Here is a 27183-nt window from a genome sequence, read left to right as displayed (position 1 = left end):
AATAATCCTGCTCCAAGCACCAACTCTGATGCCCTAATACTGTCATTAAAAGTCCCCAAGCAGCTCTCACATCCAGGCTACCTTTGTTTAAGCAGAAAAGGTAAAACCATAAAGATATCACTGGTCCCAACCTAAAGCTTCAGGAAATCAGAGGCAGAGGGTAGGGAGACAGAGAGGAAAGGGAGAGATTGGGACCAAAAACTCTGATAAGAAAAGAAAAGGAAAAGACAACAACCAAAGAACAAAACTATCTCCTAAGGTTAGAATCCTTTCTGTCCTATATCCAAGATGATATCTTTCTTCTTTTCATTGGAAAACTTCTTTCCTGGGCCTCCCCCCAGAGCTGGGGGCCCTTTAGCATACAAGTTGTAGACAAACCATTCATGGGAAATAACCCATCTTCCAAGTTCCAGGTCAGATAGTGCCTATGCTTTACTCTTTTTCTCTCTAACTATAGAAGCTGGAAAAACTGTGTCTGCCATAGTTTTTAGGTTTTTCCTTTCTTGTCCCCATTGCTTCATTTTACCCTGTGACCCAGAGCCATCTGACCATGAAGGTCAGGCCTGGTGCCAAACTGAGGATCACAGGAACCAGACACCAGGGACACATCCGTTTTCTTCAAGGAAAGTCATTCTTACAAGCATTTGCCAAGAGGTTGAATCAATATCTCAAACATCTCACTTTCTAACCAATATCCTTTCAAGGGATCAGAAAAGAATGCTTCTATCTCAAATGTGAAAAGAAAAAAGAAAAAGAAAAACCTTCAGCTAAGAAACTGTATTCCTTTCATAAACAGAAACTAATTTGGAATTTGTTCTTTGACTTAGATTTTTCAGCCTTTGTATGTCAGGACAAGGAAGTAAATAGCTAAAATGCCAAACATATATTCAAAATACCAATAGTTTGTTTTAAAAAATCAGGTACATGAAAATACTTTAATGTTAACAACATTTCCAAATGAATGACCAAGTCTTTCTTATTGTTAAAAGGAGCAAAACAAAACTCCAAATCACAAATAGCAGACTCTCTAATAGTTGGCCAATAGACAGGCTGGATTGGAAAATTCCTTTACGTGGCATCCAGTGATTTCCAAAAACAATTTAATTTCAAACAACGATCCTTCCAGATGTGACATTTGGGTAGGATTGTTTGAAAACACCAGAAATGTGAAATACCAGTGGTTTTGAGACAATCAAACTCTGCGATTGTTGAGGTTTGAGACTGAACTACACAGTTACTCCTATATATTAAAATGCTATTAATACTGTGTCTGCATGTGTAGGACATGCCTGGGGGAATGGAAACTTAATTATACACTTTCAATCTCAGTCAAGTTTGTTGAAATTGTGTTTTAAATGGCTACAGGCAAAATTCTGACTTCGGGAATGGCTTTGGGTGACCTGGATCTCCTTTCCCTTCCAGCACCTTCTGCATCTCCCCTGCTCCTACCAACCCCCATCTTTTGATATTGTTGGAAGGGGGTTGGGAAAATCTGATAAAATTCTTCATAGAAAAATCTCTCTCATAGGACTATTTGCATTTTGAAAGAGGATCTGGGGAGAAAGGATTTTAATCCAAAGGAATGAACTTTGGAGGTAGTCGAGAGAGCAGAAGTAGGAATTTTGCAGGTTTCTCTCAAGTCCCATGCAAAGGCTGACTGTGGACACATAAGGCAGAGCATGATACTCTGCCGACGACGGACGACTTTATGCCCCATGTTTCTAGAAGCCGCTGAAATCAAACAGACCTGGAATCAGTTGACAGATGCACGACAAAATCACATATCTCTGAACAAATTACTTCCCTCAGCCTCAGTTCTGCAGGCCAGAGCTTAAATGTGAGAATACCCGCGAAAGACCTGGGATCGTGTCTGACAAACCGCCACATGTCATCTCCTCCGTGCTCCCTTCACAGAGGCAGTGCAGTGACAGGCAGTGTGAAGATCCGCTGTCTGGGTGAAAAGCAACTTCTGTACCTCAGTTTCCTGGTTTGTAAAATGAGGGTATTACATTTTATCCAGAGGATTATTATGAGAAGTATTGAGATAAAGCATGTTAAATGCTTAGTACAGGGCCTGGCACATAGAAAGTGCCTCGTAATTGTTAGCTGCTACGTGGTCAGACATTTTCAATATTGGAATACGCACATGGATTTCTAAAAGAGGTTTTACTCTTTTTTCCGCAAGTACAGGGAAGAAAAACTTTCCCTCATATTTCCCCATCTAACCTTACTGCATTCTACGACATGCCTTGTGCGCTTACCACAGACATTTCAATTATTTGGCCTAATAGAAGAGATCAAGAATGTGGAAAATCTAAAACAGCAGCTATGGCCCAGATTCTTTATGTTTAATTTTGTCATGCAGAAAGAGGAACACTATGGATGGAATGATACCCATTCAAAAGCTGCACGGTCACATAACAATTCCCTCAGACCCTGGCAGGATTGGCCCTGTTTTTGACAACCTGGGATCCAGCTAGAAGTGAGGGAAGCAAAAAATCCTCTAGCAAGTAAATGACTTAAGGATTATGCACAGTTACTGTGTGGAGGTGCTGTTGGACCCTCCTCCCTTCATGGAGGGTTTTCTTTTGCCTAAGGATAGGTTTCCAGCCTCCTGTCAAGTTCAAAGTGCCTAAGTGCTTATACTCAAAGGGAGCAGGTAATTTTCAGTGTGACAACTGCTAATGTACCACTGCACATTTGTTTTCTAAAATACCTCCCCTACTTTTTAAATTCCAGAGCCAGAGATTCAGTCCTTTGACTCAAAACACTGACTCCATAGGAAATCCCAGCTAAAATACAAAGATCCCCTAGCTAGGTAGCAAACCATGTCTAGCTATTGGCATATTAATACAGATTAACCATAAGTTTAGCTCATTTCTTAGAAATGAGATATAAGGCAAATACCTTTTATTGGGGGGCTAAGTGGGGAGAGGGAGGGAAAAACAGGCTGCTCTGAGTCACAAGCTCATATGCTTTCAGGGTTTGGGCAGCTGCATATAGGACCATAGGGAGTGGTGGAGCCTATGGTATCCTGGAGAGTAAGTCCCACCTAAGGATATTCACACTGGAAATTTGTAAGAACGTTGTGCCAGTCAAATAAAACATGGAAGTCCATTGGCTGAAATGGTGGCGAGTCCATCAGTTTGCAATCTGAGATCCAGAGTGTAGAGCAGAGGGGACATAGTTCCACGGGGTAGCCTGGGTGAGATGCTGTAAAGAGGAGAGCTTGGGTCATGAAGGACCCATGAGGGGACCCACACAGTTGTGTAGTAGTTGAGTACAGTGTCCGCTGGCACACACGCTTCATGCTGGGGAAAAGGGTAGCTCACCCTAGCTGCCAAACACCATTTGGATCACGTGTGGGTGACTCCAGAACAATGAGGCGATTCTTGTGGGTCAGATATCTGGGATCCAAAGCTTCTAAGACTTTTACAAGGCCACAAAAAGTCCAGGACCCTAGAGAGGTTTCCCATCTGGAGAGTAGTCTTCAGAACTAATCAGTCTGACTGAGTTCAAACATATCAATGGGCAAAGAAGCCAAGAATGTTTGCTCCACTCAGCAAGCCCCTTTCTCCCCCTGCCCCTGTTCCTTGACTGATTTCAGGGGGAATGGGCTCTGTGCACACCAAATAGGGATCTGTCAACTAGACTTATTGCCTCAGACAAAGAGCTTAGGAAAAAATAAAAAATATTCCCAAATAAAGATGGTGAATTTAAATACGATCATTCCCACAGTCAGGGCCAATTGCCGGTTCTGTCCCTAGCATAGTGCCTTGCACATTGCCTGTAATCAGAACATTCTTCTGAACAACGGCATCTGGGCTACACTTGAACCACCTCCTGGGAGACAGCCCTTTCCTCCAAACGAATTTCCATTTAGGGCCGAATCAGTCTCAGCTGTGTTTTCAGCAGATGTCTCTGGTTTCTTTCCGCTCACAGTGCAACTTCAGTATCAATATTTAGAATCCAAGTGCTTTATTGGCATTCACGAAGTTGAAAAATTTCTGATTCAACCCAGATATTTACAGACTGGCTCGTTACCAGTCATGCTCTATCTGAGAAACAAAGTACACGTCCACCTATAAGGCCAATTCTAGGCCGTGTCCTGAGACAGGGCAAGGATTGTCCTGTGTATTCTTTCCCACGGCCACCATATTTAAATTTTGTATCTTGTGACTTGTGTCATTACAGATGATTGATCACAACCAGATGTTTTGAAAGTGTCTTAAGGTGGGGCATCTTTTTCTAATTTACTCAAAGTGGTGGTGCAGGCCAGGGGGACATTTTCCCTTTCAGGACGTTCTCACACCTCTGGGTTCTTTGATTTCTCTTTGACTCTTAGGTTAATGAACGTCCCCAAATGAACACAGGGCATGTGGCTGTTTTGTTACAGGGATGTTATGATGCAACCTAAAAGGAAGAAAAAGGACCATTAAACTTTCAGCAGTGTTTGTTTGTTTCTAAGTAATGTGTGAAGCATGTTACCTGGGGGAAAGAGCGAGGCATTTTATTTATCATACATAATTTGGTAATAAAAGAGACATCTTTTACATTTTGATATAGCTGCTTTGGCCCAGCCCCACTAAACTAGCCTCTTCGAAAAGAACAGGCCAACTGCTTCAATGACAGCAAACAAATCCAGGTAACTATGGCCTTACAATGTGCAAATGTGCGAGGCTTCCTTTGTTCCCTGGTAGCAGGGAGGTAATTGTACGTGTGACCTTTTAGAGGCAAAGCTCTCAGCTCTCTTTCTTCCTGAGGGGATTGAGTCTGGAAATGATCATTGGAGGCTGAAAGGAGGGCGAAGGCAAAGCCAGGGAAAATGTAGTGGAATGACTAGTGTGATACAAAGGGAGCCTTACGATACCCCTGAGATCAACTGAGGAAAACGACTAACTTAACTTACTTGTCTTTTGTGCACACGTACTCATGTTCGCGCATGTGCACGCGTGCGCACGTGCGCGCACACACACACACACACTCACACACACAGACACACACACTCATATACTAAAGGACCTCGAACTTTCTCTTACTAGAAGATGAGAAACTGGTGTCAGTTATGTTTCAAATGCCAGATGCCATACACATGGGCACAGAGGGCTAGCCCTGCTTTTAATCTATCCATCCCTGGTGCAGGGGCTCAGGCCCTGACATTCTAAAATTGGATTTTCTGGATGAAATTGTATGTGAATGGAGTTGTTACCCAGTGCACTTACTCTGGCAAAAATGTTAATGTCCTGGAAAAGAAACTCAATAAAACACTTTATAATTTTCTCTAGTTCTTTTTTTTTTTCTTTTTTCAACTGGAGAATTTCTTGGGTGACAAATTAAAGGGTTTAGAATTTAGATCACTAAAAAATATTCTCCAGTTTCTAGTAAAAGTAACCCTAAAACACATTATTTGATTTTGGAATTTCATCTGACAATGTGTATTGCTGACTTTGAACTGACTGCATTGCGTGAGCAGGGTGATGCAAAAATACTCCACTAAACTAGGTCTGCATGAGTGATGTTTAATCAGCTTCACTGAGGAATGACATACAAACAATAAACTCCATCCATTAAACACACGCAATACAATGAGTTTTGAAAGTTTTATATACCTATCACCACCATAACCCCTGATTTGATTTTTAGCCATTACAGCTTAGTTTGGATGTTATATAAATGAAATCAGGCAGAAATGTAGTCTTTTATGTCTGACTTCTTTCAGCATAATGATTCTGAGTTTCATCCATGTTGGTGTGGGTAGCAGTAGTTATTTTTTATTGCTGAGTAATAGTCCATTGAATGGTGGAATTACACTTTGTTTATCTATTCATGGATGCTTCCAGTTGCATTAGAGTTTTTATTATCACTTAACAGTGCTGTCTACTTCAGTGCAGACACAACCAGTTTACATTTCTTCAATACGGAAGAATCAAGGTGTTTTAATATGCGAAAAGTATAAATTGCCTCATCTGGCCCATTCCTTGATCTGATTCTGTCTCAAAGGTCCTCATCTTTGAACTCAGGTCTCAACACAGTCAAGACAGTTTCCATTACTGTTTTTCATTGCCCAGTCTCTGCCTGACTCCCAAATAATACAATGCCTTCACATGGCCAAGGCAGCTCTCTTGGTGTAGGAAGTACTTGCTTCCAGTGCTGGCTGTCAAATCCCTCCCCAGCTACTGAAGCATGGCCACCTTCTAATGACAGGAGGTTGGAGTCTGGGGTCAGGACCAAGGTGGGAAGCCAGGCAGACCCTTAGAAAAGGTGCCGATCTTTGACTGCATTCTTGAGGTCTGATACTCATGTTTTAGTCCTGTATTGAATACCCCGATTCCTGCTTTCACACTTCCTCTGGTCAGTTATTCCACTATGGACTTTAAAGCTTTCATGTTAACACACTACAGTACTATTAAGCCGTTTTTGAATAGGTCATGTTGTTGGGCAATTTGTTTGAGGGAGTTCTGCCCACATCAGTACAATTCCACCCATTCAACAAACCCATTTCTATTATCACCCTCTTCACTGGTTTCTGGTCAAGACTCTTCCCTTTCTTCCTACTTCAGGCTCCTATAGCACTCTGTCTCTGTATCACGACACATGAATTTTGCCTTCTAATTTAGTTTACATGTTTGTCTCCATTACTAAGGAAAGCTAAGGATTGGGGTTCCCCATAACCTCCAGCAGGGTGAAGGTATATACTCAATTTAAATGCTTGTTGGAAGGAGCAGATGAATAAATCCAGGGAGGCAATAAAATAGAGGACTGTGGCCTCTACCTTGGGGAATAATGTTGATCCTGTCCTCAGATTATTTTTCCAGGCCTTTGTTACTGCTTTTTAAAGTAATAGAGCTGAATTCTAAGACTTCAGTTGTGTTACATCATGCAAGCATTTAACTAATGTATTTTCAACTATAAACCATTGACAAAATAAAATAGTATTGGAATAATGTAATTTAAGATATTGCCAATATTTTCATTTTGCATTGTACTTTTATGCTATGCAAAGATGTATTCATTCTTAATGTTATTTTAATTCCAGTTACTAACTGGTTGCATTACTAAACTGTATTATATACAGTACCTTGAATATCATCTTTTATCAGTTATTTAAGGAATTTTTAGAAAGTAATTGGGGCTCCACTTGATTTTTCCTTTTAGGACTGATTTTATTACCTAATCTCTGCTTAAGTTTTGACTCGGGAGTTGACATTCTTTTTTATTACTTTATTATTCTTATAAAAATGACACAAGTTCATTATAAAAGTTCGAGCTGTTATAAAAGTATAAAATTAGCATAACAGTTACTCCAGCTTAGTTTGACCTTAGTGAGTATCATTCCAGACATCTATGTAAATAACATATAAATAAATAGACATGCAGGTTTTCATAGAAATGAGATCATCACATTCAAGTTATTATTGATAGAGGTAATATATTTAATTTTACTTGAATTCAACAAAAAGAAACCAAAGTGAAACTGATGATATTGCTGAACTTCAGAAAAATATTTCTTTACTAAAAGAACGTTAGTTTTAAAGGACCCACTAATGCTAAAAAACAAAGATATGTTATTAAGGAATATGAAAAAAATTTTAACTCCACGTTTCAATTTTATACTGCTTTAATTGACTGTTTGCCATGAAAAGTGGAGAATTTAGTACCATTAACATCCTTGTACCTACCTCTCCTTCTGTGGCCAATTTTTGTAAGTAAGGTATTTTTATTTGTCAAGGTGTGTTGCTTTTCTATTCTCTTCCCTAACCATAATTTCTATAGTCATTTTACCTTAGTTCTCTGTTTAAATGGATTCATTGCCATTCTTATAAATCTATATTTCTCCATATGGATTACAGCTTCAATATTTCTGAGCTTTTTTTTTGTTTGCTGTTTTTGTTTCATCTCTTGATTGCTTATATTTTATGGATTGATGTTTTTCAAAAGTGTGTAATTTATTGACTAAACCGGGACATTTTAGCGAGTAAAAGAAGGAACTATTAATACTTAGTCAAGACAACAGGTGCATTAGGGACTGTTTTACACAAAGCAGAACTTAAGATCTTCCTAAAGCCAGAGGTGGTATATTTCATAAGTTCTTGCAGGCTTCAGTTCAGTACTTTTAGAGGCATTTAAATGGTGCCAAATGGCTCCTTACACAAAGGAACATCTATTTGAAAGAAAAGGTTTGGCTCTGACTAAAGGCCCAACACCTCACTTCCTGGGGTTAATGGATGGGTTTTAGTGAGTCCCCCAATCATTCCAAATCATATCCACTGTTCTCCGTACATGTGCATTTTTCTGGGGAGATGGCCAATGCAACCATTAGATTTTCAAAGGGGCTTATGGCTCCATATACATTACTAATTGATATTTCACAACATAGCTCCCAAAAGCTACACCACTGGAGCATGTTCTCCTGTCTCCTATAAATAATATCACACAACTATAATTTCACACTATTATTACTTAGTATTTATTGTGGGATTAATATAAGAAATGACCAAATGTACTAGTCATAACTTCCACTTTAGTTTTTAATGTCTCTTTCATTAGGATTCATGCAACAGTATTTAATGTTAGGAATATCTTTTCCTTCTGACCAATTACTATACTCCCTTCTATAAGCTCTGTTACCTATTGAGTTGTGTGGTTCACTGTGGTTTTCTTTCTGCCTGAGCACTCAGGGAGGTCATCAAAAGCTATCTGAAGCTATTTGAAATAGGTATCCTAGTCTAGGTTTTCTGGAACTATGTCCATTCCTCTTCAATCAACACCTCTCTTAAGGTTCTCCACTAAACCACCCTCTTTCCTTGGTCCTTATTCTTTCCCCTTTGATTCAATGGTGATATTACAAATTGTAAAAAAAAGAATGGATGGATGACAGGTCATCTACACTGATTAGGAGAAAAGTTGTTAAATGTCCACTTCCCTTTGCATTGCACAGTCCTGGCCTAAAAGATTGAACATGAGGCATTCCTGACAGAGAAGAGACATTAACAGAAAGAAAAAAAAAAAAATGCTGCGTGGAAAATAGAATAATAATTCCAATGGTGGCCAGAAAAATGATTGAAAACATATGAAAGTTAGTGGATTCAACTTGAAAGAAATATACACATATGAAAACTTCCCCTGAAGTGTTCAAGTGCCTCTGGCTACATCCAACCTAAACAGACTTTCCCAGGAAACTGAAAGAACAAGGGCAAAATGTGATGAGCCCTAATAAACTTGCTGTGTAGGGGCATTTAGCTGCCCCTCTAAAACAAGTCACATCAGAAATAGTGCTTATGTAGATTCAGAGATGAACTTTTTAAAAATCTTTTACCCTGATATTAAAAAAGTAAAACCTCACCCCCAAAATATTATCTGAGATGTTGACAGGAAAACTGTTGATCTAACCCTTTGCTTTGCAGAAACTTTAGACTGACTGGCTTCCTCTTTGCCTTCCTTTGATTACGCTTCCTGGAGTTGGCTTGCCCTGGCAGGCCCCGTGTAGACAAGCCCCCTGGGCACACCTTCCGCCACCCCGCCTTGCTCAGTTATTCGAGTCCCAGTAGCACACTAGCCAAGAAGCGGCCATCTACCCTTTCCACCTGGAATATGGTCTCTTCTTCCTGTTCCTCCTCTCCATCCCCCACTCATCCACTTCCATCTGAAAACACTGAAAAGGCTAAAGAGTAAAACCTTGGCAGTGGCCGTAACCACAAGTTGGAGATGGTTCAGCTTTCTCTGGAAGTTTCAGACTGACAGTTGTGAAATTAATGGACAATAAAAGAGGTTCTCTTATCTCTGTTCAGACCCATGGGGATGCATTTTTCTCTTCAGCTGTGTGTCTGGGCTGCTTGCACTTCCCTAGAGCGTGGCTTAGGAGCGAGATGCTCAAAACCTAAGAATATGGAGTATGTTGAAAGTTCAGCTGCAGTTCACCAACAAATATAGAGCATGCGGCAGGCTTTGGAAAATATAATATAGAATATCTTAGCCTTTCTATGGTATTAATTTTCTCCCACATCCCTGTAAGTTATTTTGTGCCTGTCTTCTAGCCTCTGTGTCTGCCTATTTTCTTCTAATTTTTCCTTCCAGAAGAAGCCTTATGACAACGTGACATGAATGTCTTCATTTATGACCCATACCAATTATTTTGCTCACATGCTTGGTTAAATATTACATTTGGCTCATACTTTCCATATGGAGTTTTAAGAAATTCATTATTCTCAAAGTAAAAAGAATAACTTCTTATTTTCAAACTTCAAAAACCTGCATCTAATTAATCTTTCAAGTAAATAAACATATAAAAATAAGAAGGAACTTTTGGATACTTTGAAGATTATTACTTCTGCTTTACTCTTTCTCTTAGGTCTTGAATTCCCTAAATATTTATAAAGTCACTTTTCAAGTGTTAGACATTGCTACATGGCTAATAAGAAGGAAGGATAAAGAACTATTTCATTATTTTGATTAAGGTAGTATATTGACATAGGTCAGTATAGAAAAATATAATAAAAATATTTTTCCTCAAACAATGTGCTTTTTGAAAAACTTGCTTCATCCCGGAAGTAACTCCACTTTCCATCTTGCTTGGTCTGCATTAATTGTGGATTTACTCATCAAGAATCTGTTATTTCTGCTTGGGCATGCAGAAATCACAAAACTGTTTCCTTCTGATTTTGATCTTGCCCTGTGCTTTTTGCACTGCAGATGTAACCCCCAAGTGTCTTCGTTAAAAGCAAGCTGATTCTAAAACATGCACACATTTCACCATGTTTTATTTCCCCAGTGGAGATCACACGACCAACTTAATTTGGTTCTGCTTTCATGCCACCCCAGTGTTACTTCAGAAATATTGAAAAAGGTCATTTAATTCCACTGCAATTTCTTGCAGCTCAACTTAACTGGGCCTTTTCCATTATTCTGTGAGTATTCTTCCCTAATTGAATCACTATTTTCCACAGTGCTTAATCCCAGTATTTTTCACTATTCTATTTCCCAGAATCAGAAACTTGTCATTCTCTAAAGATCACTTTACCTCATACTTACAAGACTAAATTCATTTTATATTAGCTTCACTAGTGCCTCGCTTCTCTACAATAATCTTTCTCTAACTCCACCTATTTTATTTTTCTTCCTTTTCCCCTTCCCATTTTCAGTTACACCCTTGACCCCATCTTCTCTTGCCTCCTCAGAGACCTTTTTCTATTGATTATCGCTTTTCTCTTATCTTAGTTCCCCAGCCAGGGATTGAACCCAGGCCCTCGGCAGTGGAGGCTCGGAGCCTTAACCACTCAACTGCCCAGGAATTCCCAGGCCTACAGTTTCTTATTCTCCATCGCAAACACTCGTATCCCCAAAAGAGCAAAAAAACAAATCTTTCTTAACTCTACTTACCTCTCAAATTTTCTTTCTGTAAACTTTTGGAAAGTGTATTCCTCTTCTTCTTGACCTAATCTTTAACTCCTAACAATTTAGTTTTTATTCTTATCACTCCTTTGAAACTAAACTATCCAAAGTCACTGGCTTACAACCTACTGGTAACCAGATCTACCTGCCTTCCTCAGCCACCCATTCATTACTCTCTGTAGCATTTGACAGAGTTGATGACACCAACTTTCTGGAACCAGAAGTGTTTCCAGAATTCTGAAGGGAGTCTTTTTTTCTCCATGCCCAAGTTTCTTTAACTTCAAACTTGAACCTTTATCTTTTTAGGCTGCAATTTCCCTTGCTCCTTATTGTAGATATTCTCCTGGGAATTTTTCTCCATACACTCTCTATATATGCCTCTTCTAGAATTTTTATGGTTTTAAACCTCTTTTCTGTGCAAACAGTTCTGAATCCCACTAATCCTGAATTACAGGCCTCTGTTTCTTATTTTGCCTGGACTAATTTGTGTTTAAGTTCTACTAATACATCAAACTCAACAGGTCCAGAACAGAATCACTTTATTGTCCTCCACCAACCTGTCTTTCCAGATTTCTCCCTTTCTGTAAGTGACATCACCATCTTCCCTGTTATTTAGAATAAAACATTGGTGTTCTCTTGGACCCATGATTTACTTACCCCCCAGAGCCATGAATGCTCAAGCTCTCATAGATACGCTGCCCTGCTACTCCTTTTATATACAGCCAAACAGACTTTCCTGCAGTGAAGTTATAGGTTATTTCCCTGCCTAACAGCTTCCTATCACTTACAAAACAAAATCCAGATCTTAGCCTGGCATTCATGGCTGTTCACAGCATGGCCACCGCCCACCTGTTTGATTCTAGTTCTCAGTGCTACACTGAGCGTCAGGCAAGCTGAATTATTTGCTATTCTCTGTACTAACCTTCAGATTCCTGTCCATGGGGCTTTGCTCATGCTGTCTTTGCTCAGCCTCCAAAATCTTTCTCCATCCTTCACAGCCCTTGTGGTCTAAATTTTACCCATTCTTCAAATGCTACCTCCTTAAAGCTTTCCCTGATCTTCACAACTGGAAGAAACATTTCCAACCTCTGAATTTAATTACATTTTAATAATATAGCCATACTATTTTCTTTGGCTTCATGTTTATATGAATTTTTTCCCTTCCTTTTACTTGTAATCTGTTTGTGTCTTTATGTTTATAAAGTGTGTTTCTTTTTTTTTTTTTTTTTATAAACTTATTTATTTATTTTTGGCTGTGTTGGGTCTTCGTTTCTGTGCGAGGGCTTTCTCTAGTTGCGGCAAGCAGGGGCCACTCTTCATCGCGGTGCGCGGACCTCTCACTATCGCGGCCTCTCTTGTTGGGAAGCACAGGCTCCAGACGCGCAGGCTCAGTAATTGTGGCTCACGGGCCTAGTTGCTCTGCGGCATGTGGGATCTTCCCAGACCAGTGCTCGAACCCGTGTCCCCTGCATTGTCAGGCAGATTCTCAACCACTGCGCCACCAGGGAAGCCCCAATAAAGTGTGTTTCTTAAAAGCAACATATAATTGGGTCTTGCCTTCTTTTTTATCTAGTCTGTCAATCCATGCCTTTTAATTGTGTTCTTTGGTCCATTTATATTTACCCCAATTATAAATATACATAGAATAAAGTCTACCACCTTGGTGTTTTAATCATACTTGTTCCTTCTGCCTTTATTTTTCTTTTTTTAAATTTTTAAATTTTTTTCAGTTTTATTTTCATTTTATTTTTTAAAATTGTATTGAAGTATAGTTGATTTATAGTGTGTTAATGTCTGCTGTATAGCAAAGTGATTTAGTTATACATATATATTATTTTTCATATCCTTTTCCACTATGGTTTATCAAAGGATACTGAATATAGTGTGTTATACAGCAGGACCTTGTTGTTTATCCATCCTATATATAATAATTTGCATCTGCTAACCCCAAACTCCCAACCTTCCCCTCTTCTCCCCCCTCTCCCCTTGGCAAACACAAGTCTGTTCTGTATGTCTGTGAGTCTGTTTCATAGATAAGGTCATTTGTGTTGTATTTTAGATTCCACATATAAGTGACATCATATGGTATTTGTCTTTCTCTTTCTGACTTACTTCGCTACTACAATAATCTCTAGGTCCATCCACGTTGCTGTAAATGGTATTATTTCATTCTTTTTTATGGCTGAGTAATATTCCATTGTGTGTGTGTGTGTGCACGCACGCACACATGCGTGTATGTGTGTGTGTGTGTGTATATATATATTATATATATATATATATATAGCACATCTTCTTTATCCATTCTTCTGTCGATGGACATTAAGGTTGTTTCTGTGTCTTGGCTATTGAGAATAGTGCTGTTATGAACATAGGGGTGCATGTATTTTTTCAAATTATAGAGTTTTTTTTCTGGATATATGACCAGGAGTGGGATTGCTGGATCATATGGCAACTCTATTTTTATTTTTCTGAGGAACCTCCATACTGTTCTCCATAGTGACTGCACCAGTGTACATTCCCACCAACAGGGTAGGAGGGTTCCTATTCTCCACACCCTCTTCAGCATTTGTTATTTGTAGACTTTTTAATGATGGCCATTTTGACTGGTGTAAGGTGTAGTACCTCATTGTGGGTTTTTTTTTTTTAACATCTTTATTGGAGTATAATTGCTTTACAACGGTGTGTTAGTTTCTGCTGTATAACAAAGTGAGTCAGCTATACATATACATATATCCCCATATACACTCCCTCTTGCGTCTACCTACCACCCTCCCTATCCCACCCCTCTAGGTGGCACAAAGCACTGAGCTGATCTCCCTATGCTATGTGGTTACTTCCCACTAGCTAGCTATTTTACATTTGGTAGTGTATATGTGTCCATGCCACTCTCTCACTTCATTCCAGATTACCCTTCCCCCTCCCTGTGTCCTCAAGTCCTTTCTCTACATCTGCGTCTTTATTCCTGTCCTGGCCCCTAGGTTCTTCAGAACCTTTTTTTTTCTTTTTCTTTTTTTTAGATTCCATATATGTGTGTTAGCATATGGTATTTGTTTTTCTCTTTCTGACTTACTTCACTCTGTATGACAGACTCGAGGTCCATCCACTTCACTACAAATAACTCAATTTGGTTTCCTTTTATGGCTGAGTAATAGTCCATTGTATATATGTGCCACATCTTTTTTATCCATTCATCTGTCGATGGACACCTAGGTTGCTTCTATGTCCTGGCTATTGTAAATAGAGCCGCAATGAACATTATTGTACATGACGCTTTTTGAATTATGGTTTTTTCAGGGAATATGCCCACTAGTGGGATTGCTGTGTCATATGGTAGTTCTATTTTTAGTTTTTTAAGGAACCTCCATACTGTTCTCCATAGTGGCTGCACCAATTTACATTCCCACCAACACTGTAGGAGGGTTCCCTTTTCTCCACACCCTCTCCAGCATTTATTGTTTGTAGATTTTTTGATGATGGCCATTCTGACCGGTGTGAAGTGATACTGCATTGTACTTTTGATTTGCATTTCTCTAATGATTAGTGATGTTGAGCATCCTTTCATGTGTTTGTTGGCAATCTGTATATCTTCTTTGGAGAAATATCTGTTTAGGTCTTCTGCCCATTTTTGGATTGGATTGTTTGTTTTTTTGGTATTGAGCTGCATGTGCTGCTTGTATATTTTGGAGATTAGTCCTTTGTCAGTTGCTTCATTAGCAAATATTTTCTCCCATTCTAAGGGTTGTCTTTTTTCTTGCTTATGGTTTCCTTTGTTGTTCCAAAGCTTTTAAGTTTCATTAGGTCCCATTTATTTACTTTTATTTTTATTTCCATTTCTCTAGGAGGTGGGTCAAAATGGATCTTGCTGTGATTTATGCTATAGAGTGTTCTGCCTATGCTTTCCTCTAAGAGTTTTATAGTATCTGGCCTTACATTTAGGTCTTTAATCCATTGTAAGTTTATTTTTGTGTATGGTGTTAGGGAGTGTTCTAATTTCATTCTCTTACATGTAGCTGTCCAGTTTTCCCAGCACCACTTATTGAAGAGACTGTCTTTTCTCCATTGTATATTCTTGCCTTTATCAAAGATAAGGTGATATATGTGCATGGTAGATCTCTAGGCTTTATATTCTGTTCCATTGATCGATATTTCTGTTTTGGTGCCAGTACTATACTGTCGTGATTACTGTAGCTTTGAAGTATAGTCTGAGGTCAGGGCACCTGGTTCCTCCAGCTCAGTTTTTCTTTCTCAAGATTGCATGGCTATTCGGGGTCTTTTGTGTTTCCATACAAATTGTGCAATTTTTTGTTCTAGTTCTGTGAAAAATGTCATTGGTAGTTTGATAGGGATTGCCTTGAATCTGTAGATTGCTTTGGGTAGTATAGTCATTTTCACAATGTTGATTCTTCCAATGCAAGAACATGGTGTATCTCTCTATCTGTTCGTATCATCTGTAATTTCTTTCATCACTGTCTTATAGTATTCTGCATACAGGTCTTTTGTCTCCTTAGGTAGGTTTATTCCTAGGTATTTTATTCTTTTTGTTGCAATGGTAAATGGGAGTGTTTCCTTAATTTCTCTTTCAAATAGTGTATAGGAATCTCTTACGGAAAGAGATTTCTGTGCATTAATTCTGTATCCTGCTACTTTACCAAATTCACTGATTAGCTCTAGTAGTTTTCTGGTAGCATCTTCAGGATTCTCTCTGTACAGTATCATGTCATCTGCAAACAGTGACAGCTTTACTTCTTTTCTGATTTGGATTCCTTTTATTTCTTTTTCTTCTCTGATTGCTGTGGCTAAAACTTCCAAAACTATGTTGAATAATACTGGTGAGGGTAGGTAACCTTGTCTTGTTCCTGATCTTAGAGAAAATGGTTTCAGTTTTTCACCATTGAGAACGATGTTGGCTGTGGGTTTTTCATATATGGCCTTTATTATGTTTAGGTAAGTTCCCTCTATGCCTACTTTCTGGAGAGTTTTTATCATAAATGGGTGTTGAATTTTGTTGAACGCTTTTTCTGCATCTATTGCGATGATCTTACAGTTTTTATTCTTCTGTTTGTTAATATGGTGTATCACACTGATTGATTTGCATATATTGAAGAATCCTTGCATTCCTGGAATAAACCCCACTTGATCATAGTGTATGATCCTTTTAATGTCTGTTGGATTCTGTTTGCTAGTATTTTTTTGAGGGATTTTGCGTCTATGCTCATCAGAGATATTGGCCTATAGTTTTCTTTTTTTGTGACATCTTTGTCTGGTTTGGTATCAGGGTGATGGTGGCCTCGGAGAATGAGTTTGGGAGTGTTCCTCCAAACTTTTGGAAGAGTTTGAGAAAGACTGGTGTTAGCTCTTCTCTAAATGTTTGATAGAAGTTGCCTGTGAAGCCATCTGGTCCTGGGCTTTTGTTTGCTGGAAGATTTTTAACCACAGTTTCAATTTCAGTGCTTGTGATTGGTCTGTTTATATTTTCTATTTCTTTCAGGTTCAGTTTTGGAAGATTGTGCTTTTCTAAGAATTTGTCCATTTCTCCCAGGTTTTCCATTTTATTGGCATACAGTTGCTTGTAGTAATCTCTCATGAACCTTTGTATTTCTGCACTGTCAGTTATTGCTTCTCCTTTTTCATTTCTAATTCTATTGATTTGAGTCTTTTCGCTTTTTTTCTTGGTGAGCCTGGCTAATGGTTTATAAATTTTGTTTATGTTCTCAAAGAACCGCCTTTAATTTTATTGATCTTTGCTGTCATTTCCTTCATTTCTTTTTCATTTATTTCTGATCTGATCTTTATGATTTCTTTCCTTCTGCTAACGTTGGGGTTTTTTTGTTCTTCTTTCTCTAATTGCTTTAGGTGTAAGGTTAGGTTGTTTATTTGAGATGTTTCTTGTTTCTTGAGGTGGGATTGTATTGCTATAAACTGTCCTCTTAGAACTGCTTTTGCTGCATCCCATCCCAGGTTTGGGCCGTTGTGATTTCATTGTCATTTGTTTGTAGGTATTTTTTTTATTTCCTCTTTGATTTCTTCAGTGATCTCTTGTTATTTAGTAGTGTATTGGTTAGCCTCCGTGTGTTTGAATTTTTTATAGTTTTTTTCCTGTAATTGATATCTAGTCTCATAGCACTGTGGTTGGAAAAGATACTTGATACGATTTCAGTGTTCTTAAATTTACAAAGCCTTAATTTGTGACCCAAGATATGATCTATCCTGGAGAATGTTCCATGAGCACTTGAGAAGAAAGTGTATTCTGTTGTTTTTGGATGGAATGTCTTATAAATATCAATTAATCCCATCTTGTTTAATGTGTCATTTAAAGCTTGTGTTTCCTTTTTTATTTTCATTTTGGATGATCTGTCCATTGGTGAAAGTGGGGTGTTAAAGTCCCCTACTATGATTGTGTTACTGTCGATTTCCCCTTTTATGGCTGTTAGCATTTGCCTTATGTATGGAGGTGCTCCTATGTTGGGTGCATAAATATTTACAATTGTTATATCTTCTTTTGGATTGATCCCTGGATCGTCATGTAGTGTCCTTCTTTGTCTCTTGTAATAGTCTTTATTTTAAAGTCTATTTTGTCTGATATGAGAATTGCTACTTCAGCTTTCTTTTGATTTCCATTTGTATGGAATATCTTTTTCCATCCCCTCACTTTCAGTCTGTATGTGTCCCTAGGTCTGAAGTGGGTCTCTTGTAGACAGCATATATACTGGCCTTGTTTTTGTATCCATTCAGCCAGTCTATGTCTTTTGGTTGGAGAATTTAATCCATTTGCACTTAAGGTAATTATCAAAATGTATGTTCCTGTTACCATTTTCTTAATGGTTTTGGGTTTGTTTTTGTAGGTCCTTTCCGTCTCTTGTGTTTCCTGCCTAAAGAAGATCCTTTAGTATTTGGTGTAAAGCTGGTTTGGTGGTGCTGAATTCTCTTAGCTTTTGCTTCTCTGTAAAGGTTTTAATTTCTCTGTCGAGTCTGAATGAGATCCTTGCTTGGTAGAGTAACCTTGGTTGTAGCTTTTTCCGTTTCATCACTTTAAATATGTCCTGCCACTCCCTTCTGGCTTGCAGTCTTTCTGCTGAAAGATCAGCTGTTAACCTTATTAGGATTCCCTTGTGTGTTATTAGTTGTTTTTCCCTTGCTGCTTTTAATATTTTTTCTTTGTATTTATTTTTGATAGCTTGATTAATATGCGTCTTGGCATGTTTCTCGTTGGATTTATCCTGGTTGGGACTCTCGGTGCTTCCTGGACTTGGTTGACTATTTCCTTTCCCATATTAGGGAAGTTTTCAACTATAGTCTCTTCAAATATTTTCTCAGTCCCTTTCTTTTTCTCTCCTTCTTCTGGGACCCCTATAATTCAAATGTTGGTGTGTTTAATGTTGTCCCAGAGGTCTCTGAGACTGTCCTCAATTCTTTTCATTCTTTTTTCTTTATTCTGTTCTGTGGTAGTTATTTCCACTATTTTATCTTCCAGGTCACTTATCCGTTCTTCTGCCTCAGTTATTCTGCTATTGATTCCTTCTAGAGAATTTTTAATTTCATTTATTGTGTTGTTCATCATTGTTTGGTTGCTCTTTAGTTCTTCTAGGTCCTTGTTAAACGTTTCTTTTATTTTCTCCATTCTATTTCCAAGATTTTGGCTCCTCCTTACTATCATTACTCTGAATTCTTCATTTGTTACAAACGAATTCTTCATTCGTTAGGTCTGGTGGGTTTTTATCTTGCTCCTTCATCTGCTCTGTGTTTCTCTGTCTTCTCTTTTTGCTTAGCTTACTGTGTTCGGGGTCTCCTTTTCACATGCTGAGGTTCATAGTTCCCATTGTTTTTGGTGTCTGCTCCCAGGGCGTAAGGTTGGTTCAGTGGGTTGTGTAGGCTTCCTGGTGAAGGGGACTGGTGCATGTGTTCTGGTGGATGATGCTGGATCTTGTCTTTCTGGTGGGCAAGACCACATCTGGTGGTGTGTTTTAGGCTGTCTGTGACCTTATTATGATTTTAGGCAGCCTCTCTGCTAACGAGTTGTGTTGTGTTCCTGTCTTGCTAGTTGTTTGGCATGGGGTGTCCAGCACTGGAGCTTGTTGGTCATTGAGTGGAGCTGGGTCTTAGCGTTGAGATGGAGATCTGTGGGAGAGCTCTCGCCGATTGACATTACGAGGGGCTGGGAGGTCTCTGGTGGACCAATGTCCTGAACTCGGCTTCCCCACCTCAGAGGCTCAGGCCTAACACCTGGCTGGAGTACCAAGACCCTGTCAGCCACACAGCCAGGTATGTGGGGAGCTTCTTGCCTTTTGGGAAGTCTGATTTCTTCTGCCAGCATTCAGTAAGTGTTCTGTAGGAGTTGTTCCACATGCAGATGTATTTTTGATGTATTTGTGGGGAGGAAGGTCATCTCCACGTCATATTCCTCACCATCTTGAAGGTCCTCTCCCTGCCTTTTCTTTTAATCCTCTGTTCCTCTTTTCCTATCTTTCTTTGGGGGACGGTTAACTCATCAATCTTTTAAAAAATATTCTCTCTTCTCATTGACTTTTTAGTTATTCCTCTTGGCATGACTTTGTACTTTAGTGGTTATTATAGAGACTAAAACATGCATCTTTAGCACATCACATTCTATGTTTAAAAAATTACTTCAAGAAAAATCTAAGAATTCTATGACAATCTATTTCCAGTTTTTAGTCCCTACAATTTGTACTCTTGTTTACTATAACTTTACACATTAGAGAACATAAACTCCATTTTCTTTTGTTATTATTTTTCTTTAAAGAGCCCATGGTCTAAAGTGATTTTGTCATATATATGTACAAATATTAGAAACATTTTTTAAAATAGTGTTTTAATTTATTGACCTATTTGCATTTTATAGTGTTTTTCCATTCCTTCTTGCAGAACCAGATTTCTAGCTGATATTTTCCTTCAGCATTTATAATGTCTTTTAACAGTTCTTGTAAATCAACTCTGCTGAGGAAATTCTTTCACCTTTTGTCTAGATAAAGACATCTTTAGGACTTCTCTGGTGGTCCAGTGGTTAAGACTCTGTGCTTCCACTGCAGGGGGCATGGGTTGGATCCCTGGTTGGGGAAGTTCTGCATGCCACATGGTGCAGCCGAAAAAAAAAAAAAAGATGTCTTTATTTCACCTTCATTTTTGAAAGATATTCTTACTGACTATGGAATTTTGAAATGACTTGATAAATTTAAGCATTTTTAAAATGTCGTTTTCTTGTCTCCTGTTCTTCATTTCTTTTTTTTTCTGATGAGAAGTCAACTGAAATTCTTATAGTTTCCTTATTCCCTTGTATGTATTGATTCTGTTTGAGAGCTTTCAAGCCTATCTTTGGTTTTTAGCAGTTTCAGTAGTATATATCTAGTTCTGTTTTTTGTTTATCTTGCTCGGATTTCTCTGAGCTTCTCAGATATGTCATTTTTAGTTATGTTCAATGCATTATAGGCTTTAAATTCCTCCGTGGTAAACTGCCCCTGCTTTGTACTTAGTGTAAGGCCTGGAGCCAAAGGTCTCCTCCTAGTTCTTCTACTACACCTTTAGACTCCTGTGGACTCTACATGCCTGTAACAGAGGGGGGTTCCCTCTTAGTGCTCCCAAGCCTCCCCAGCAGTATACTGCTCTTATCTGGGACTAGCACATGGCCTAATTCTCCAGCTTTACCGTCACATTTATGCAGGCCCTATGTTCCTGAATTGGTGAGCATTTCTTTCAATGCTCCTGACTCTCTCCAGTGTTGGACTGTCACCCTCTGTTACTAGTTGCAAGACCCAGTGGGTGGGAAAGTTTCTATAGACAGGACCTGTATGCTGCACCTCTGAAGGGTTCACACTCAGCTGTCCTGCCCTTATCTCCGTGGCTGACAAATGTTGTTTCTAATTCATGTAAAGTTGGAGTGTGGGAGTTGTTCTCTTGTTTCTGCTGATCTACCCTCAAACTGAGGCAGTCCTTTTAGTTCATTAGTTTACCTTGCAACTTTGAGTATCCAATAGGCTCAAAAATTATGTTTCTGCAGGCTATCTGATTTGTTCTCATTGTTTAGGTGGGAGAAGTGTTTCTTGTAATGTTCTATATCCTAGACAGAAGGGTTATATCCTTAACTCTTCCTTAGATTTGGTTCTCCCAGAAACAAATGTTAAGAAAAGGATTTTAGTTCAAGTAGTCTGAGGAGAGGTGATCCCAGGAACCCCAGTAAAAGTAGTGGGAGGAGAGACAGGGAAAAGAAGGAAGTCTACATAGTGTATTAATGAGTAACTGTGATACAGTCTCACTGGGGACTTCTGGAGGACTGTATGGAAACAGCCTAAGTGAGCAAGCTGGGTCTTTATCCACCAACTCCCATGTGTAATTGATTAGTTGTCCTGCCTATAGGTGGAGTCTACGGCAGATCAAAAAAGGCAGAGACTCGCAGGTGCAGCAGAAATTGTATACATGAAGGAATGTGAGAGGGCACAACAGTGTCTGTTAAAAACTCTCTCTGTGCCAGTTAGGGCATTTATTACTTTATTTCTCAGGCATCTTGATGTACTGAGAGGATGATTCATACCTGATTTATCTTTGTATTCTCCCAGCATGGAGAAGAGTCAGAAGACAATCAATCACTATTTATTCAATGAGAAAATACCTTTTATAAAGTACCAATATGTAAAATTCTGGTTAGCTCTTCTTCATTTCCTGTCCTCCTCCCAGCCAACATCCTTACTCCCCACCTCAATCACTCAGGTAGTATAGTTTATTCTCTTAACTGCCAAAAAGGTTAAACTCACCAGAATGGTTAGACTTTTTAAAAAATTTATTGATTTTTCTAGCTAATTTAAATGTATTATAATTTAAAAGTATAGTTTCCAAACCTGAACTTTATCTAACAGATATTTTGTATTACTTGCAGCCAACAATGATAAGGCATCCACCAACAGTTGTTTGCTACATTTGTGGTCGTGAATATGGAACAAAATCAATTTTCATCCATGAGCCACAATGTCTGAAAAAATGGCATAATGAAAACAACTTGTTGCCTAAAGAGCTAAGGAGACCAGAACCGAAAAAGCCAGAAGTCAGGACCATTACTGGTAAGTTTTTGGAAAAAAAAGACTTGAGTGTATAAGGGAAGACTTTTCTCTCTAAACTTAAAAGAGTAGAGGTATTCTTTTATTACTTGTTCAAGTAACTGAAATCAGCAACATTTACTGTCTAGGCTACAGCCAAATAGAAAAAACAGTTCCAGAATACCCGACCAAAGTGTTGTCTTCAGATGCTGAGACATAAAGATACTATATCCTGGCAAACCGTACAAGGAGAGGGACTCACTGGTATTTGCTATATTTCCCAAAAGTTACTTTGATATATTATCAAACACAAATCTTTAAAATTTTGTAGCTTAAAAAACCTTTGGGGACATCTGGAAACATGTTTTCAAATATGAATGTGTTTTAGTGTTCAAAGAGCGGGGGGACCAAAGTGAAATGCTTATAGGGTCTGCTAGTCAGGATACACAATTGAATAAATTTGTCCATGTGTGGAAAAAGGGAAGGTGGGGACTAGGAGTGGGAGAGCACTGCCTTTCTAAAGGAGACAGCTGCTACCCAGTTCCAGCTGGTGTTACACTTAAGAAATATAGCCTTAAATTTACTGTGATGTATCTTTCAATAATACAAAAGAAACTGGAAATCTAGACTTCTATATGAAATGTCCAGATTTTAAAAATTTTGCAATGAATACTTTGTAAAACACGGCACAGGCTACATGACACTGGAACTTCATAAACTGCCATGTGTGGTCGCATTACAGAGCCTTATGCTTACTCATTTAGGGTGAGAAAGAAGTAGTTCAGAAAGTGTGTTTGCCATACAAGCTCAGGCTTGCTCATCATCTGCCATTGTCATTTTCTCAGCTGATCTCCTGATTCCCCTCAAAGGAAAACTACTCTTGGTTTTAAGAGAATCATTCAATTAATTGATTTTCTTTATGTAACCATAGATTTACATGTCCGGAAGGTACCTTGGAGGTCATTTAGTATCAGTTAGCCCAAAGCACTCTTGTTAGAGATGTGACCCAAAGAGACTTTTTTTAACAACCCACAGAGTGGAATCTAGATTGTCATGATAAAGTTCTAAAGGCTGCCAGAACCCAACTATTTACATTCCTTGCCTAAAGGAAGACTCTGCATGAAGGTGGGAAAAGAGCTCAAGATGAAAATATCCATCTACTGAAATTAGAGCATTTGCTCACAAAGAAATTGTTTACCTCTTTGAGACTGTCTTCCCATCATTTCTCATTTGGTGTCAAAAATCTATTTCCTTCACTTCTGATCTTTATCACTTTCTCTGCTTGAGTATGCTTATCACAATTCTAGAAGAGGTGAGAGAAACGGCTGGTTTGGAAGCCCTGGAGTGTTGGCCATTCTGTTATTGGCTGCAGATGGAAAAGGCAGGTTCTATAATTGCACTTTCTGCAATTTTTCTCTTGGCTCCATGCTTTTGTTATTTCCGAAGGTGCCCTTCCTCTCTAGGCAAAGAGAATTCCCATGAACGTTTCCATCCCATGGACTTACTGTAGTCATAGGATTCAAATAGCTCTTCCTCCAGGTCCAAAGTACAAGCCTTAAAACTTTTAGAAATGTGATGAATCATCTTCAGCTGAGAATCAGTGAATACTCTGGATTTTTTGAGTCCATATTAAAACTCATATGAGTAAGGAGAAAGTCAGAGCCATTCTTTTTTTAACTGTTTTTAAAGCACTCAAAATATACATGCATATCCTGCATAGAAAGTGACACTTCCTTTATCCAAGGGAGAAATACTAGGTTGTCCCGTTGTGCTGGAGTTTAATTTCCCACGGAGGAAAAAAAAAAGAAAAAGAACATGAGTAAGCTTGTTAAAGAATCTAAGGTTTGCTATGTTTGTGTGAGCCACTAGATAGAAGTCATATGAGAATTGCCTGGGCTTTAATGAAGAAATATATGCTGTGAAAATAATTTTTTAAAAACTATGTGATATATTTTTGCATGTCTGGATACATTTTGGGGGGCCTATTTTGGGCAATTCTAAGACATAGTCAATTTAATGTACTAAAGCCATTCTATTTAAATAAGGTTTATTAAAGTTAAATCCCACACTGTTTCTCTAAAATAAACCCATATGCCTTTTTTCCTATGCTCTGCCAATGGAGATTATATATCTCTCAGCTGCCTTTGTTGTTTTCTTAAGGACACTTTTTTTCGTCAGATGAACTATTCTGTTTGCATTCTTCACTTTAATTACTTAAAGAATCTCTGAGTTTACGGCCACAAAGAGATGATACATTTTTAGGATATAATTCATCTTAAATTCACTCTCAGCTGTCAGATGTCCTCTAAAAACATTCCACTGAAGGATTACAGAAGAAGAAAATACAAATAAATGTTCTTTTCCTTTTGTAAGCTTATATTTAGAGTCAACTGAAAGAAAGCCAAAAGTTATATTTGCAAGATAATAATGTGTAAGCAAAGATGTTAATAATTAGTGAAGAATGCATATCACAACACATAAAACAATGTCTTCCCCTTTTTAAAATCTGAGGACTGAAAAACCTCTAGTTCAGAGCTAACGGTTTTCATCCCTTAAAAGACTGAGCAGCATTTTTTTTTTTTTTTTTGGCAAAAGTAATACGATTTGTTTAAAAGCCTCAGTCAACAGGTATTTCCTGAAAATACTTTCCATAAAAAGTAGAGCATGGTTCTCCAGAATGAAAACTGATCCATTTTCCCATTTTCTTTTTCTTTTATTTTTTGTTCTTCTTTTTTTTTTTTTTCCTCTGTTTTTCTTTAACTTTTCAGCCAAGGGTTTCTATGATCTTGATGCCTTAAACGAAGCTGCTTGGAAAAGTGCCCAGAGCCAGTTGGTTCCCTGTAATATTTGTGGGCGTACCTTCCTGCCAGACAGACTGATTGTTCACCAACGATCCTGTAAACCAAAAGTCGCCAAGTAAAGCCCTTTCTCCCTACGAAATAGTTACAGGAATTAAATCCTTTGGAAAGAGCTGGGATATGATGGGGAGGAGGAAAAGGAGGGGAGGAGAGGAAACAAGGAAAAGTGGAATTGACCAAAGGCACGAGACGCCCAGCTCAGTGCTTTGGTGGCCTGGTGTGACCACTGTGTCACTGCTTTTAGCATGCAGCTGCGTGCGTGTGCCTTGGCACGCCGGGGCCTCGCATGTCACACGGTTGTCAGGCAGAATTACACGTGGCCGCGCCTCATCACAGCTGGCATTTTTATCTCCAGGAAATTTCAGAGCCAGTTGTTGCTGTTTTTCTTCTGGTCTGATTTCCTGAACAAGATTGTGAACCTCACACTTAGGACTATTATTCAGTGAACAGAGGCTTTGGGTGGTGACTTCAGGCAACTCTTTAGTTCCCGAGAAAAACTGGATTCCCTCCCATCCCTGTGCTTTCTGAAATAATGTGCCACTCCCTGCTATTTCTGATCCAGGGAAATGTTTTTAATTGAGTTAGTGACCAGGAATCTTCTTTTCTCTATAAAATTGTTCAACAGGAGACACATACAAAAAAAGAGCTAAGGACTTAAAGTACTAGAAACACACAGAACTCATACTGCCTTACTAATAGTGAAAAATGCTACAGGGAAAATTCAGCATCAGTGCCAGCCTCATATGTTGGGAGATTGCTGTGATGTGATTCATCACATGGGTGGAAGCTAGCTCCCTCCTCCTATAGAAGATGTCCACCAAGAGTTCTCTCTGCCCTCCTAGGGGCTTATAGGTGTTTTATTGTGGAGATCTAAAAGCCTGCCTGGAAGTCCTGTGCCTCCCCACCCAAGGGCCACGCACAGTACGTGGGTTGTGCAGATGCCCTGGATTTGAGTCCTTGAACGTGTATTCAGAGAGGCAGGCCTCCTGGGAGGAGGCCAGGGCCAGGGAGGTGCTCTGCCCAGGAAATTCTGCTCCCCTGGAGCAGCGCTGCTTTGCCTGGACTCCCAGCAGTTTTGCTTAAGATCTTTGTTCATTTTATGGCTGACTTTCAGGGCCATTTTGGATCCACCAGGTTCCTGCAAACCTTGCTATCATGACCTTACACAGCACAGTTAACTCCAAACTATACAAGCAAATTTATCTGACCTAATAATTTGGTCATAATCTACAGATTATAAAAGGTTAGGTTAGCATAACTGTGCTAATTATTTGGGTTTTCCTGCCTGTTGCAAAGGAAACAAAGATGAACTTTTAAAAAAGTCTTTTAGATATCCCCAAATAAGATTAGCATCTTGTAAAGGATAGCCTTTAATGACTCCTACCTGATGGTTTGTTCTTTTATTTTGTTAACAAAAATGACAACAACATCTAATGTGTAGTGAGTGTACTGTGGGTCAGGCACGGTGCCTAGTGCTTCCTATATATCAGTTTATATAAATCTCACATCAACCCTACAAGTAGATAGTATCCTTATTTTACATGTGAGGAAACTAATACTTAGACTAAAATAGCAAACTCAAGGTCACACTGGACTTGAGTTAAGGGTTGGAGTCAGGAAGCAAACTCAGGACTGTTGGACTTCCAAGCCCATAATCTTATCCATTGCCATTTGCGTGCTAGATACCACCATTAATCAGATTAATTCCAACACAAATGATCTGACAAATGTCAATTTTGTACACTCTTTAGTAACTAAGGCAAATGGGAATTTTAGCATGCTTGCAGTTTGGCTGCTGGTCTGGGTTTATCTTAAACCGAGGTGAAAACAAAAGTTTGAACTGCATTGTGTTTTAAATATCTGTAGGAATTATTAAATCTGAGTTCTTGAAGCGGTTG

At 38.8% G+C, this 27183-nt stretch overlaps 1 protein-coding gene across 11 annotated transcripts in view; it reads left to right on the top strand.

Annotated features, from left to right (window-relative positions):
* Positions 1-27183, top strand: part of ZNF474 (zinc finger protein 474) — a 217692-nt gene that overhangs the window by 42857 nt on the left and 147652 nt on the right. For 6 of the 11 annotated variants that reach the window (XM_082457876.1, XM_082457886.1, XM_082457885.1 and 3 more), the window contains one exon: positions 22271-22451. In XM_082457876.1, coding sequence (XP_082314002.1) covers positions 22271-22451 — 181 coding nt within the window. Of the gene's footprint in view, positions 1-22270; positions 22452-25195; positions 27137-27183 lie in introns of those variants that run through there. The other 5 variants (XM_082457880.1, XM_082457882.1, XM_082457881.1 and 2 more) reach the window with 2 other exon arrangements.

This window comes from Balaenoptera physalus (assembly GCF_965194825.1).
Source record: "Balaenoptera physalus genome assembly, chromosome: 3".
NCBI classification, from domain to species: Eukaryota; Metazoa; Chordata; class Mammalia; order Artiodactyla; family Balaenopteridae; genus Balaenoptera; species Balaenoptera physalus.
The sequence above is the reverse complement of the archived record's forward strand: the minus strand, read 5'-3'. Positions and strand labels throughout refer to the sequence as shown.